The following is a 14,997-nucleotide window of genomic DNA, read 5'->3' on the forward strand; positions in this document are numbered from 1 at the left end:
TTTTCCTAATAGCCTAAGAACACCTTGTCTGTTACTTGCAAGGTTACAAGCATATGTTCAATTTCATCGGAAACTCAAATTAATATGATTTCAAACCCTTTTCCCAGTGGAGAGATATGACTTGTTTGGGAACTCTTTTTTCCTATTCCTCACAGGATTCCGCCATCACCTCCCCAAGGTGAAAGGCAGTGTTCAAGAGTACAGTCTTCCAAGGATAAGCAAAAACAACTCCAAGAGAAGGACACAGGAGGACTCTATTGTTGACATTACATTTAAAGTTCTAGGTGAATTTCCTTTGGCATACACCACATGGTTACTGTATATGATTTTGGTACACTGGGTATTGTATACATGCCTACCTGATCTAGGGAAGGGAAAGAAAAACAAGGGTGTAAGATATCACAAGATATGTACTCACTGCCTTATTATGTAACTGTATCCCCTTTGCACAACACCTTGTCAACAAAATTTAATTCATAAAAAAAGAGGACAATCTTCTACATCCTTCTCTGTCCCCATGCCACAATTACCACCACCACCCCAGTTCCTTCCCTGATACCAATTCTTCTCAACCACCCGGACAAAACTCTAGACAAAATGCAAAGGCAGCCCAGCGCAGCCCAATGTAGCGCATTAGTAAGGGGCTTGCCTGACATGCACAAGGGTTAGATCTCCAGCACTGAAAACCCTCTTGCAGAAAAGCCAACAAGAGGGCTACAGCCTTAACAGAGCAAGGTCTGGGTTAAGTAAGGGGAAGAGAGAAGGAAAGGTAGCATGGGAAGCACCAGAAGACAATAAATGACAGTAAGTGAAAAATGACAATAGGCTAGTAGTGTTCTCTTGCTAGGAAGCAGTGGGACCCAGTGGAGAAAAATGGCTGGGCAGATTTGGGGGACACGGGGTGTGGGTGGATGGGTGGATGCCCTGCAGGTGTAATGAATGTATATTTGCACACACTTGCTTATAAGACTGTCGTAAATACACATGCTCTCAACATACACTTCCTATGCATAAATTTGCACACACACACTCTTTCATAAAGATCTGAACACAAATATTCACTCATGTACACCTGACATAAACCTGAATACTCAAAACTCTCATATAAAGACACACACATTCTGCATGTATATCTCACTCATGAACTTAATAAACACAATTCTACGTACCTATCCATACATGAATACACACACTTACATTTACATACATGCTACACACACATTCACTCTTACAGATATATGTTAGCTTGTATGTACACATGTACAAAACTCACGGGCCTGAATATTCCTGCCTATGTCAGCACACACACACACACACACACGTACACTTATACTTACATGCACTCATGCCAGCAGGCAATCATGCACTTACTTGTGCACAGCCACACATTTGTCTGCAAATACACAAACTTTTGCACACTAGTGGAGGCACAGTTAACCCTGGTCCTGGGGCTTGGATGGTGCTGCCCTCTGCTGGAGACAGCGAATAAGCTCCTTTCTGTTGTCTAGGATAGTGTCGAAACTCTCCTGCAGCCGGGCCTGCTGGTCAACCAACTGGTGCTGCAGGGCCCGGATCCACTGAAGCAGTGCCAGGCGACGGTACATCACCAAGTGCACATGGTGTTTCTCCTTCTCCTGCTCTTTGTAGCGCTCCTGAGCCTGCAGTTGCTGCACAGCTTGGACCACAGAGGGCAGAAAGGGATCTGGAGGACCAGGACCTCCAGGGGTCCCACAGGTGGGCTCTGGGCTGCTGCTAAGGCTGTCGATACTCAGGGAGCTGCTGGCATAGCCAATGTCCTCCAGAGGGGAGCACACATTGCCGACACCACCCAACTTCTCAGGCTCAACGCCAGGAATCTCTGCACCCTCTGGGGGACTGCGGACCACTCTGCCAAGAAGTCCAGTGGCCTGGAAGGCCTGGTTGCTGGAGGGTGACTCAGAGGAGCTCCTCATCAGCATAGGCTCCACTTTGCTTGGCATCTCATGCCAATTCTCATTGGCATCCTTGGCACTCTCCATGAAGTTGGAATTGCTGTCTGGTTGGAGTTCGGGCTGACATACTGCCGGAGGCAGGGCCCCCAGGTACTGGGCCCCTTCTGCTAGCCCTGGCTGGATGGGGAACATCTTTTCTGTGAAGGGAAAACAGAAGAATGCATCACGACAGGATAGCACAAGGTGCCCCAAATCATGGCAGCCTGGCTGCAAGGTAGTCCCTTCCCCTTAGTCCTGGAACACTTTTCCTGGTGATGTTCCTCCTCTCCTTCTGACCATTTGTTCTCAGTCTCTTGTGTAGGGTTCCCCTTGGCCCTCAGAGGCAGGCTGTTTTCTCATTCTATCGCTTTCCCCAGATGACTCCCTTTTCTGCTGGAGCTTCAAGAACTACCATGTATTGATGACCCTCAGATCTATCCCATCCCAGATCTAACTGCTAGCCATCCTGCAGTTGACCACAGGCTCCTCAAATTCTACATATCCAATCAGCAAGATGACTCCACACTATTCAGTCCCTCCAATGAGAAGGCTAGGGGCACCCTAGCATACTGTCCTTCCTTGCTCCATCTCATTGGTCACCACATTCTGACAGTTCTTCCCTTTCATTTTCACTTGGTTCTGGCCACTCTGGTCTGAATGTTGGCCACAGCTTTTCCATGAATCTACCTCCAACTCTAAAAGTGTAGGTTTGATTTACCACAGCTATGAGTGCCATCCCTAAACATGGCCTTCCAGGCCCTGTTTGGCCCTTGCTCTGTGCCCTCCTCCAGTCTTGCCTCCCACATCAAACTGCTCAGAGACCTCAAAACACATACTCTTCTTTTGGCCTACAATATCCTGCCTTGCCTCTCCCTCCTTAGTTCGCCCTTTTCCACCCAGCAAATTCCTTCTCATACTTCAAAATTCAGCCCTACTTCTCTGAAGCCTTCTTGATAGTCTCAGTCTGCCCCAATATACAGCAATCAACAAAATTAACTCTTCCTTCCTCTGGCTCCTCACTGCCCTGGGTCCATATTCTCTTATCCATGTATGTTCTCAATCCCTGTCATACAGAGTGGGTGGTCAGTAAATGGCTATCCAACCACAACATTCCATTTAAACCGTTTATAGTCTGGCTCCCTGAGGGGACTCCATCACAGTCCCAGGATCCTGGATGATGTCTGACACTAGCAGGTATCATAATATGTATACTTACTGAATGAGTGAACTGGGAGCGGGAACTCTAGTGGGATTTCAGTGCTCTGGAAAACACAGCAATAATGGCAGTAGGCCATGGCTGATTCCCAGGATTGGCTAAACTGGCTTGTTTCTTCTGTGCCCTAGGGAGCTCTGGCTCCTCTTCTGACATGCCTCCTTCTCATACTGTCTCAGCTTGACCCTTCCCTTGCAATGCTCTAGGAACAGGTTTACTACTATCTTGTGTCTCTGTCCCACCCTGGGGCTCTCCACAGTTCCCTAATAACCAGCTCTACCAAAATATGGGCTTGGACTTGGCAAGAGGTTTGGGTGTCAGATCTTTTAGAGCGAAGGGACCCTGTGAAGTGGCAGGGACCCTGTCCACATTCAGTGCCAGGCCTAGTCCTGGTATAGGGACAGTCCCTTGGTATCCTGGCTTATGGGAAGGGGCCTGGAGATCTTCTTGCGCCAATTCGTTTCCCGCTTTCCCCAACTTGGGGCCGGGAAGGAATCAAGGATGGGATGAGGGTTCTTGAGAACAGAGATTTCCCACCCCACCCCCACCCCACACCCCCGTTAACCGGCAAAATGGGGGGGGGGTGCCTCAAGATAGGGATTGGTGGTCTTCCCCCTGCGCCTGGCAGAAGACACCCCTCAGGAGACCAGAGTGACCGCCCTTCCCCAATCTCCCTCCCTCCCACCGCAGAGCCCTCGCCCCCCCAACCCCTCCCCCCCAGCCCCACCCCCGCCTCCGCCCGGACTCACGGCCTAGCGGCTCTCGCTCCCGCGGGGCTGGCTCTGGTTCCGCCCGGCCCTGCTCGCTGGGAACCGGTCACCCTGCACCGAGAGCCCCTGGCCGGGGGCGTCCACGCGGCCCGGGGTGCGTGCAGGATGGGTGCGGGGTCCCACGCGGCGCGCCCGGCCCCAGGCCCCAGGCCCCAGGCCCCGGCCACTGCGGAGTCCGGCGGCGGCGTCTGCGCGGCGCGGGGCGGCGCGGCGCGGCGGGGCGGGGCGGCCTGGCCCACGTGGGCCCGTTCGGTTCCCAGCGCAGGTGCCGCCTCCCCTCCCGGGGCTCGGCCCAGGCCTCCTCGACCCGCGGCCACCGCCGCCCGGAGCTCGCGGGGGCCTCCGGAGGGGGCCCGGGGCGCCCCACTGCAGCCCCGGCGGCCGGGCATCGTTTCCGGCTTCCCCAGGGCGCGCCGCGCGCGGCCCTGCGCCCTCCTCCCTTTTGCACACTTTCCACTTTTGCACACTCCTCTCTCTGCCTAAAGCCCTCCATAGTTGACTTTAAACAACAGCTCCACATTCGATCCGCTGAGTGCCAGACCAAATCAGTTTTCCCTCTTATACTGTCTCAGGGCGCGCGCGCGCGCGCGCGTGTGTGTGTGTGTGTGTGTGTGTGTGTGTGTGTGTGTGTGTGATCACAATTGGCGATTACATATTTATGTTGCGCCTATTAATCATTTAATGGAAGAGAGGTGGTTTTAAGGGAAGACAGTCGGTCTGGGGCAGGTCTGGGTGGCTTCCTCCATGCAGGGCAGAAAACCCCTCTACAGCACCCGTGCTTCCTCCCGCCCTTCAGAAGAGGAGAAGCTATAGGCAAGGGTCTGGGGTTTCCAATTCCAGTGGAGTCTTCCCAAAGTTTCACTTGGGGAAGCCTGATCCCTCTCCCTCCCTCTTTTCCTTCTTCCTTCCTTCCTGGGAACCCATTTTCCCATCAAATCACAGCCATTGCTTAGCTGACAGAGCAATACAAGGACCTCTTTGATTCTGTCTCACTATTCTACAACGTAGAGATTAGATGACACGTTAAATCTCGCCAAGTCTTTTTTTCTTTCTTTCTTCCCTAGGTATGGGACAGTACTAGGGATTGAACTCAAGTCTTACGCTTGAGCTCAGGTCTTGTACTTGCTAGGCAGGAACTCTTCCACTTAAGCTGTTTCCCCAGTTCTTTTTTTTTTTTTTTTTTTTTTTTTTTTGCCAGTCCTGGGGCTTGGACTCAGGGCCTGAGCACTGTCCCTGGCTTCTTTTTGCTCAAGGCTAGCACTCTACCTCTTGAGCCACAGCGCCACTTCTGGCTTTTTCTGTTTATATGGTGCTGAGGAATCCAACCCAGGGCATGCTAGGCAAGCACTCTACCGCTAAGCCATATTCCCAGCCCTCACCAGTCCCTCTTTGTTTTGTATATGTTTTAGGTCAGGTCTCACTTTATACCACTGGCTTGGAATGTGATCTACTTATTTGTGCTTCTGGGTATTGCTGGGGATAACAGACCAGTACCTACCCCTCTAAGTGTGTTAATAGCTATAGCTGCCTCCGAAGTAGCTAGAATTTACAAGATTGAGCCACAGTGCCCAGCAGACCCAACAAATCTTATATGCAAAACAAGTGCAAGTGGGTCATGCCTGTAATTCTAGTTACTCAGGAAATTGAGATCTGAGGGTCACAGCTCAAAGCCAGCCAGGGCAGGAAAGTCTAGGAGATGCTTATCTCCAATTAACTATCCAAAGCCAGAAGTGGAGTATGGATCAAATGGTAGAGTGCTGGCCTTGAGCAAAAAAAAGCTCAGGGACAGTCCCTAAGCCCTGAGTTCAAGCTCTAGGACAGGCACAAACCAAAAAACTATTATGATTGTGAAAACTCCTATATTAATTAGGAATGTGAAACAAAAAAGGCAGAAGTAACTCAATCTTAGGGCACTCCTCCCAGCTAAGAAAATATAGGTGAGACACTCAGCCCACTTTTCTAATCAGGTCCTGAGGCCTTAAATGGTCTTCCCCTTTCCTTTACCACTTTAAGTTCTCCTTGCCTCCAACCAACTTTACCGGTACAGGTTCTGAATTTCAGTTTAGGTTTATGCAGTCCTCTCTATATCATAGAGCCACAAAAGTTGGTAAACTGCCTAGAACAACTTTTTCCCTGCCTCTCCAAATTCTAACCATGTGAGTAGAATAATAGCTGCATGGGTCCAAGGATGGGAATTCCATTCCAGGAAAGCCAGAGTTCTTCCTAGAGATTCTGAAATTAATTTAAAAAAAGAAGCAGGGAGGATGTAGCCTAGGCTGCAGCAATGACAGAAGCAGATGAGAGTATGGGTAATGTCCCAGGGCCTATTTCCTGATAGCTTATCGTTTTGATGCATTCCTAAGAAGGTCTTACTTTGTTAGTCCTAACTTGAGTAGACTTTCTAACAATCAATCTTAGCTACTAAGGAGGCTGAGATCTGAGAATCATGATTCAAAGCCAGCCCCAGCAGGAAAGTCTGTGAGTCTCTCTCTCTTTGTTTTTTGTTTTGTTTTGTTTTTTGCCAGTCCTGGGGCTTGGACTCAAGGCCTGAGCACTGTCCCTGGCTTCTTTTTGCTCAAGGCTAGCACTCTGCCCCTTGAGCCACAGCGCCACTTCTGGCCATTTTCTATATATATTGTGCTGGGGAATTGAACCCAGGGCTTCATGTATATGAGGCAAGCACTCTTGCCACTAGGCCATACTCCCAACCCTGTGAGACTCTTCTCTCCAATTAACCACCAGAAAACTGAAGTGATGCTGTGGCTCAAAGTTGTAGAATGCTAGCCTTGAACAAAAAGACAGCGCCCAGACCCTGAGTTCAAGCCCCACAGCCAACAAACAACAACAAGTAGTAGAGGACTAGCCTTGAGTGAAAAAGCTAAACAAGAGCAAGAGGCCCTGAAGCCCCAGTACCAGCACACATGCACACAAAATAGCACAAAATCTATTTGAAAATGAACTAGGACTGGGAATATGGTCTAGTGGCAAGAGTGGCACTAGATTGAAAGGATCTGACTTGTGTTAAACTCCCAAAGCTGTCAGTGGAAGATGATAGGTGATGTGAGCTCAGGAAAAGAAAGGAACACAGCAATGTACTATATACACCAGGACTAGACTTTTAGGATGGGAACCCTTGAGGACTTCCCCAGCCATTTCTTCACTGCACACAGGATGAAAATCAAACTCCTTTGTATGGTGGGGGAGGGGGCAGAAGGGAAAACCTGGGAGAGAAGGAGTGACCTTGTCCAAAAAGAAATGTACTCATTACCTGACTGTAACCTCTCTGTATATCACCTTTATAATAACAATGAAAATAGCACAAGGTAATCATCCTATATTCTAATCATGCGCCGCTTAGATAGCCATTATTACTCTATACTGTTATCTCTCTCTCTTCTATTCTTTTAGTGCTATGAAGAACCTGAAATGCAATGGAATTATCTTTGTGTTCCTAGTTAGGAAAAATTCCTCCCTAGATGCTGAAATCCCCTGACTTGTAGAACAAAACATCTAAGACACAGGAAAAAACTCTTAATTCCTTCGGTGCAATTGCATAAGGTGCTACACCCTCTGCTACATCTTTGTATGTATTCTATGAAAGAAAGAATGTGCTGGGCACCGGTGGCTCACGCCTGTAATCCTAGCTACTCAGGAGGCTGAGATCTGAGGATTGTGGTTCATAGCCAGCCTAGGCAGGAAACTCCGTGAGACTTTTATCTCCAATTAGCCAATTAACCACCAGAAAACCAGAAGTAGCGCTGTGGCTCAAGTGGTAGAGAGCTAGCCTTGAGCTGAAGAGCTCAAGGAGAGCTCCCAGGCCCAGAGTTCAAGCCCCATGACTGACCAAAAGAAAGAAAGAAAATGAAAGAATATATTAAAGCTGAACACCTCGTCACATGCCCATAATCCCAGCTGTTCAGGAGGCTGAGGCAGGATGGTTTGAGTCCAGGAGTCTCAGACTAGCCTAGGCACCACAGCAAAACCTCATCTCAAAGAAAGATAATATATTGTTGGTTTAAATACTATATTACAGTACATTACTCTATACTACTAGATATTACTACATAGTGGCAGTAGAGCCTGGACTGGCAATAGCTTACTCATTAATTCTATTGTTCTATAAAACTAGTTGTTCCCAAATATCATCTCATAAGTCCAAGTGCATTCTACTCAGACTGACCTCTCAGTCAAGGACAATGTTGTGTGGGATATTACAGCACCATAAATATAGTCAGTGTACCATAATTTTCAGAGGGTTGAGAGCTTGGATAACAAACAAGTCCAGGAAGTGAGGCAGGGGAAGGGGATCCACGGTTTCAGGAAGACAGAAACAGATGTGTGGTAGTCAGTCATTCATCAGAGGCTTCTTCAGTCAGAGGAATGGATCACTCCAAATAGAGAGGTATCTATGGCTATGTCCAACCCTCCATCTGCACCAGGGCCTTCACTGGCAGGGACAGAGGAACCACCAGATGATGAGTACCAGCCTGAATAGGGCCCTATTGCAAGCTAAGCCATCATAAAGATCCAGCAAGCAGACAGTGAATAAGAATATTAACAAACAGATGCAGAGCCAAGAGAAGCTACCAGGGAGTAGCCAGATCCAGGCCCCAGGGGCTAGGGGTCTCAGACAAGGGGAAAATGAGAGGAATTCCTTATCCAGGAAATAGGGCAGGCACGAGGGAGAGGTCCTCCTAAGAGGATAATTTCTCAATGGCAATGTTTCCCAGAAAGAAAGGGCTGGGGAGGATCATCAAAGTATTTGAACCATATTCCTTCCCATCCATTCCTTCACAGGTAGTACACAATGCTTCGTGCCAGGTACTGTTACGGAGGAATCAGAGCAAAATCAACTGGTTTTGATCTAAGCTCCCGGTTTAGAGAAGAACAGCAGAGCTAATAGGCAAATGTTATAAGCACAAAAGAGCACAAGGCTTCATAAAGGTGATTTTGAGCCAGGACTTGCGGGATGAATAGAAGTTCACCAAAGAAAGCAGAAAGCTTAGGAGTCCACATATTCAATGCGTTCAGAAAACAGTAGATCAGAGGGGCTGGAGCTAGTGCTGGGGGATAAATGGAGGTAGATGATGTTAGCAAGTTTTACAGGTCTTGACCACCATACAAAGGGAGTTTGATTGTCATCCTATGTGCAGCGAAGAAATGGCTGGGGAAGTCCTCAAAGGGTTCCCATCCCAAGAATCTAGTCCCGGTGTATATAGTACATTGCTGTGTTCCTCTCTCTTCCTGAGCTCACATAACCTATCATCTTCTACCGACAGCTCTGGGAATTTAACGCAAGTCAGATCCTTTCAATCTAGTTGAGTTAAATAAGGTAAAGTATACCTTGAAAAATTGGTGAGTAGGATTCTAGTTGTGAACATTGTTTCTTGGGCTTCCAAGGTCAGGCACAGCCAAAGAGGACATCTGACATACCAGAGAGCCCTTAAGGCAGACTAGAAAGATGACTCCCCCAGAGTTGGCTCCTCTTCAGAAACAAGGCTTTAAAAAAAAACCTGTCACCAACTGTTTTGCTCACCTATTTTCTCCATTGCCTCTTAAAGGTCAAGTGCCACCCTAGTCTAATGTGAGTGCCTTCTATAAAAATGTGACTAGCCACTCCGTTTCAACGTGGCTGTTTTCTAAGCTATGAAATGAGGGTCAGGTACTCTTAAGCCAAAGTTTTTGTTTTGTGTTTTGTTTTGATACTGGGACTTGAACTCAGGGCCTTACTGTCTTATTTAACTTTTTCACTCAAGGCTTGTGTTTATAACTGTGATTTGCCTCCACTTCCAGCTTTTTAGTGGTTAATTAGAAATAATAGTCTCACAGATTTGCCTTCCTGGGCTGGCTTTAAATTGACATCCTCGGGCTGGGGATATGGCCTAGTGGCAAGAGTGCTTGCCTCATATTCATGAGGCCCTGGGTTCAATTCCCCAGCACTACATATACAGAAAATGGCCAGAAGTGGCGCTGTGGCTCAAGTGGCAGAGTGCTAGCCTTGAGCAAAAGGAAGCCAGGGACAGTGCTCAGGCCCTGAGTCCAAGCCCCAGGACTGGCCGAAAAAAAACCAACAAATAAATTGACATCCTAAAATCTGTCTCCTGAGTAGCTAGCATGAACCACCAGTATCTGGCTCACTCTGAAGTTTTAAAGTTCCCCCTTCAGGGAAAAAAGAATTTTTTTTTTTTTTCAGTGCTGAGAATTGGATGTAGGGCCTCTCACATGCTAGGTAAACCCTCTATCACTGAACTATATATTTCCTGCCCCAGAAGCATTTTCATCCAAACAAAATCTTTGCAAGTCATCCACTTTGAAGTTTTCTCTCTTTTTCTGGTCCCTCTACCTAAAATAACTCCTGAGGGGACTGAGTATCAGGAAGGTTGTTTTGTTTGTGTTTGTCCTAGTGTTGGGAATTGAACACAGGGCCTCTTGCATGCTATGTACACACTATACCACTGAGCTATATCTCCAGTCCTGAGTAAAAATTAAAAATTTTGGTGGGGTACAGTTTCCAAACCCATTGTACCAGAGGTACCTAGAAAATGAGTCATCCTCTGAATTCCCCTCTGCTTCTCCAAAGGAAAAAGAATGAAGGAGTTTTGGGGTTTCTAGAAGTGCATCCAAGTGAAAAATGACCTCACCCCCTTCTACTAAGAGACCAGAAAAAACAGGTCCAAAGTCCTGTGGTCCTGAACATCCCAGAGCCCTCAACGGAGGGAGTTAGATGGAGAAGCTAAAGAAAGAATGAACGAAGAGGTGTGTGTTGGGGGGAGTGGGCCTGTTCTACCAATTTCTTGCAGCTGCCTCTATGGGTTCCATAATCCCTTTTCCCTCTCCCGGCCCCACCCTGTGGCCTCCCAACTCTTCTCTACCCACCCATTCATCAGTAGGAGGGCACTTTATCAGCATAGCCTTTCAGGACCTGACAGGTCCTTTCTGGGTGCCCCCCACATGTAACCACTTAACCCCCAGCACAAAGGGCCAAGCTGAATGAGTCTGGAGCCTGTGGCTCGTGCGCAAGGGAAGATCTCAATAGGATTTGGGGAGCTGGGTGTATAAACCGATCTGCTCCAGCAGCCCTCAATGCAAAAGCTGGAGTCGGGGCATGTGCCGAGAGGAGGAGCCCGGCAGCTGCATCCCGCCCCTGAACAATGATTTATTCATTCTCTTGGCAAGCACTGAGAAAACAGGCTGGGGGAAATGCGGCCCCACAAACGGCCTTCAGCCTCAGCTGACTCCCAGGGCAATCGCTGGAGTCCAGAGTGCCCCTTCCACTTGTAATTTATTGCCAAAAGCTTGCTCTTCCTCCTCCTTGTAAAGAAGTAGAGTACATCGTAGAAGGCCTAGAGAAGCTTGAGGGTCAAAGCAAGCATTTCTCTTTGAACTGACTATCCCTGAAGGCTTCCTAGTCCTTCTCCAACCCATCTTAAAATCATAGAAACACAAGTAGACAAAAATAAGCAAATAAAGAAAACCATAGGGCACATAGCAAGATCAGTTTCAGGGCTTTCCCAAGAGGGCAGGGCAAAGAAGAATGATGCAGGAAGTTGGGGGGGGGGAGGGTAGGACTTAGCCTAAAAATAATTGACAGGTAATAGGAATGCAAATAAAGAATTGCTGGATGAAGTAATGGTTGTTAACAAAGATACTATACCTGCTGTCCCTACCCCTCCACCTATCCACTTCCTCTAGCTACATCTGGCTGGCTCCAATTAAAAAAAAGAAAGTTTGTGGACATTTTGGAGATTGGGGACAAAACAGGTAAATTCCAGATAAGATGGTGTGTCACTCCTATGATCCCAGCTTTGTAGAACTCATGTAGCAGGAGGATCTTTCCTCAGATCACCAGTCTGAGACCAACTTGGGCAATATAGCAAGACCCTGAAAAGGAGAGAAAGCAAGAGAGATTGAGGAAAAGAGTGTGAGAGGGTTGAGTTGGGGGGGGGGGGTGGGGGGGAGCTGGAGGTGGAGAGGAAATTAAGAAATTAAGGAAGGAGCCAGGCACCACACCTGTAATCCTAACTACTTAGGAGGCTGAGCTCTGAGGATCCCAGTTTAAAGCCAGCCAGGGTAGAAAAGTCCATAAGACTCTTATCCCCAATAAACTACTCAGAAAAGGCCAGAACTGGCATTGTAGCTCAAGTGATAGAGTGCTAGTCTTGAAGCACAAAGAGGCTCAGGGACAGTGCCCAGGCTCTGAGTTCCAGCCACAGGACCAGAAAAAAAAAAAAAAGAAAGAAATTAAGGAAGGAAAGAAAATATCTAAAGATGCTAAAACCACTGGATTAAAAAAAAAAGACAAGTGAGTGGTTTTAAGAGGCTAAATTATGACAAGAATACATTTTCTTGGGCCTCAATACCTCATGTCACCAGGGCCAGATCACAAAAATAAAATAAATCATTGTAATAAATAAAACTGAAAATCAATAATGTTAGTAAAATAGAGAGAGCCAGATTGAAGTGACCATCTTCAGACTGGCCCCTGGGCTTCCTGGCACCAAGTTCGTAATTACCTTGTCACACAGAAAACAAATCTATTGTGGGCAGTAAGTGCAAGAGGTGGGAGATCCCAGGCGAGGAGGTGGCCCCAGCTGAGGAGGGGGAAGGGAGCAGTAGGAAGACTGACTGGCCTTCAGTGCTGGCTGGGGAGGAATTTGAGACAGACAAAACTAAGGCCTAGAATTTCAGAAAGTTTTCTTCCCTCGGCAGCAGGGAAGACACACGAAGGGAGATGATACTGCCTAACATGGGAGGTGCACGATGACATGACCAGGGAGAAGGCTTGGAGCCCACACTTGGGAGCCTCAGGAGGGCAGGGTTTCTATGAGGTTGCTGCCCTCTGGTGGGCATACAGAGATATCATCACACCTCCAATGAGCGAGCAATGTCAAAGCAGTCCTTTCCTATCCTAAAGCCTTGGCTTCCAGGACTAGCACACTCACAGCTTAGACCCTACAGGAAGGACTTGGAGACAGTTTAGCCTACAGAATGTTTATTAGTAACTGTGCTTGGAATCAACATCTGTAGACAGAAGGAGAAACTGAGCCTTGATACAGGTCTATGAGAATCTGAGCTCTCCATTAAGGAGTTAGAATGGCCTTATATACACCTATCATCACTGGATGTGGGCTGTATTGGAGAAAGGTGTGATCTTGTTAAGGATCTCTGCAACTGAGGCAATTCCCAAAGGGACTAACGTGAAAGGTTTGTCTGTATGATGTTCTCTGCAGCGGGGCCAATAAGGCCTTCAACATAGGTGATCAGGTATACTCACATTTTAGATGGATCACAAGTTTAAATCATGCCTCACACGATAAGCTCAGTAGGTCTTAATTATTCCACTTGTTATGTACATTGATTCTTGGAGAGGGAGTCTTAATACTCAGATTGTGGATCCATTCATTTCACAAGCATTCATTGAGATTTACTCTGTGCCAGGCTTTAAGGCAGACACTTTACACCTTTTTTTCCCCCAAAAATTTAATCCTTACAAACTGTGGAGCTAGTATTAAGTCAGATTATTCAGATGAGATCAAGTTATTAAGTGGCTTTCACAGTCCAATGACACTTAAAAATGACATGCACAATGGGACAAGTGCTGTTGCTGCTGCCAATGATTCTTCAAAGCCACAAAAGGTCTTAGCACTCTGTTCTGCATGTGTGCATGTGTATAAATGGGAAGTCTCTCTGCAGCCAGAATATTTCCTCAATTGCAGCCAAAAGTTGTGCTTCTACAGCCTCCTGCTTCAATTCTTTCTTAATAATGCTGCTCCCCAAAGTTATCTTAACCACAAGTTTTAAGTTTCTGGTGCTGTTGGAAATGAACTTTACAATCTGGGGGTGAGGGGTGGGAGGAGGGAAAGTGGGAGATAATGAGGGAGGGGATAACAATGTTTGACAAGAAATGTACTCATTACCTCACTTACATAACTGTAATCCCTCTGTACATCACCTTTACAATAAAATTAAACTAATTTTTAAAAAAGTTACAGGTGGCAGCTATAGAGCAAGCCACTATTAGCCAAAAGGAAGCTAGGCTAATGCTTCCCCTAGATACTCAATGGGTAAACAATTCATAATTTCCAGTGTTCCTTAGCCATCAGGAAGTGACCATCAGTAAGTGACAAGAGAAAGCTGTCCCTAATGTCTAATTTCCATATCTGTGATTGTTTGGGGATAGGAACATTGAAGGGAGAAGGGAAAGTTTTTGTTGCAGAAACCTCCTGGTACCATGTAGCTCTATGGAAGAGGGCAGGACTTGGAGAGAGATAGATAGATAGATAGACAGATAGATAGTGCTATCAGCCAATGTTATACAATAGCTATTACTCATCCTCATTCAGGGATGATTAAAACTTACAAAGCTGGGCATTGTGGCTAATGCTTAGAATCCTAGTGGAGACTAAGCCCTGAGGATCACAGTTTGAAGACAGCCTAGACAGGAAAGTCCATGAGACTCTTGACTCCAGTTAGCCAGTAAAAAGGCAGAAGTGGAGCCTTGGCTCAAGTGGTACAGCACCAGCCCTGAGTGAAAAAGCTAAGGGGCAGTGTCTAGGCACAAAACGAAACAATAACAAAAAATCCCAACCAACTTGCTGAGCTAAGTGTGGTATCTGATTCCTATAAATCCCAGCACTCCACAGGCCAAAGCAGAAGGATCATGGATACAAGGCCAGCCAGCCCAAGTTGCATAGTAAGAACACCTCAAAAATAAACAAATAAATAAAACAAGGAAACACCATCAGAACTTTCAGCATGTCCAGTCACCAATATAAAGATTTTAGTTTTCTCATTCTAGTGTAGATTTCAACCAAGAAGACGTTGAAGGATGCCCAGTGCCAGTGGTTTATGCCTATAACACTAATCTCAGGAGGCTGAGATTTGAGAATCACAGTTCAAAGCCAGACTCTTATCTCCAATTAACCACTAGGAAACCAGAACTGGTGCTGTGGCTCAAAGTAGAGCACTAGCCTTGAGCAAAAGAGCTCAGGCACAGTGCCTAGGCCCTGAGTTCAAGCTCCATGACTGACAAAAAAACCAACGG

At 47.0% G+C, this 14,997-nt stretch overlaps 1 protein-coding gene across 2 annotated transcripts; it reads right to left on the reverse strand.

Annotated features, from left to right (window-relative positions):
- Window positions 1-433: 433 nt before the first annotated feature.
- Window positions 434-4,136, reverse strand: C7H1orf216 (chromosome 7 C1orf216 homolog). Of its 2 annotated transcripts, none has more exons than XM_048350871.1 (2): window positions 3,933-4,136; window positions 434-2,128 (listed from the first exon to the last, which is right to left on the reverse strand). In XM_048350871.1, the coding sequence occupies exon 2, from the start codon at window positions 2,121-2,123 to the stop codon at window positions 1,434-1,436; it is 690 nt and encodes a 229-aa protein (XP_048206828.1). In that variant the 5' UTR covers window positions 2,124-2,128; window positions 3,933-4,136; the 3' UTR covers window positions 434-1,433. The 2 variants fall into 2 exon arrangements, with proteins under 2 accessions (XP_048206828.1, XP_048206829.1); XM_048350872.1 differs by lacking the exon at window positions 3,933-4,136 and adding an exon at window positions 3,858-3,885.
- Between the last annotated feature and the right edge of the window lie 10,861 nt (window positions 4,137-14,997).

This window comes from Perognathus longimembris, chromosome 7 (genome assembly GCF_023159225.1).
Source record: "Perognathus longimembris pacificus isolate PPM17 chromosome 7, ASM2315922v1, whole genome shotgun sequence".
Taxonomy (NCBI): domain Eukaryota; kingdom Metazoa; phylum Chordata; class Mammalia; order Rodentia; family Heteromyidae; genus Perognathus; species Perognathus longimembris.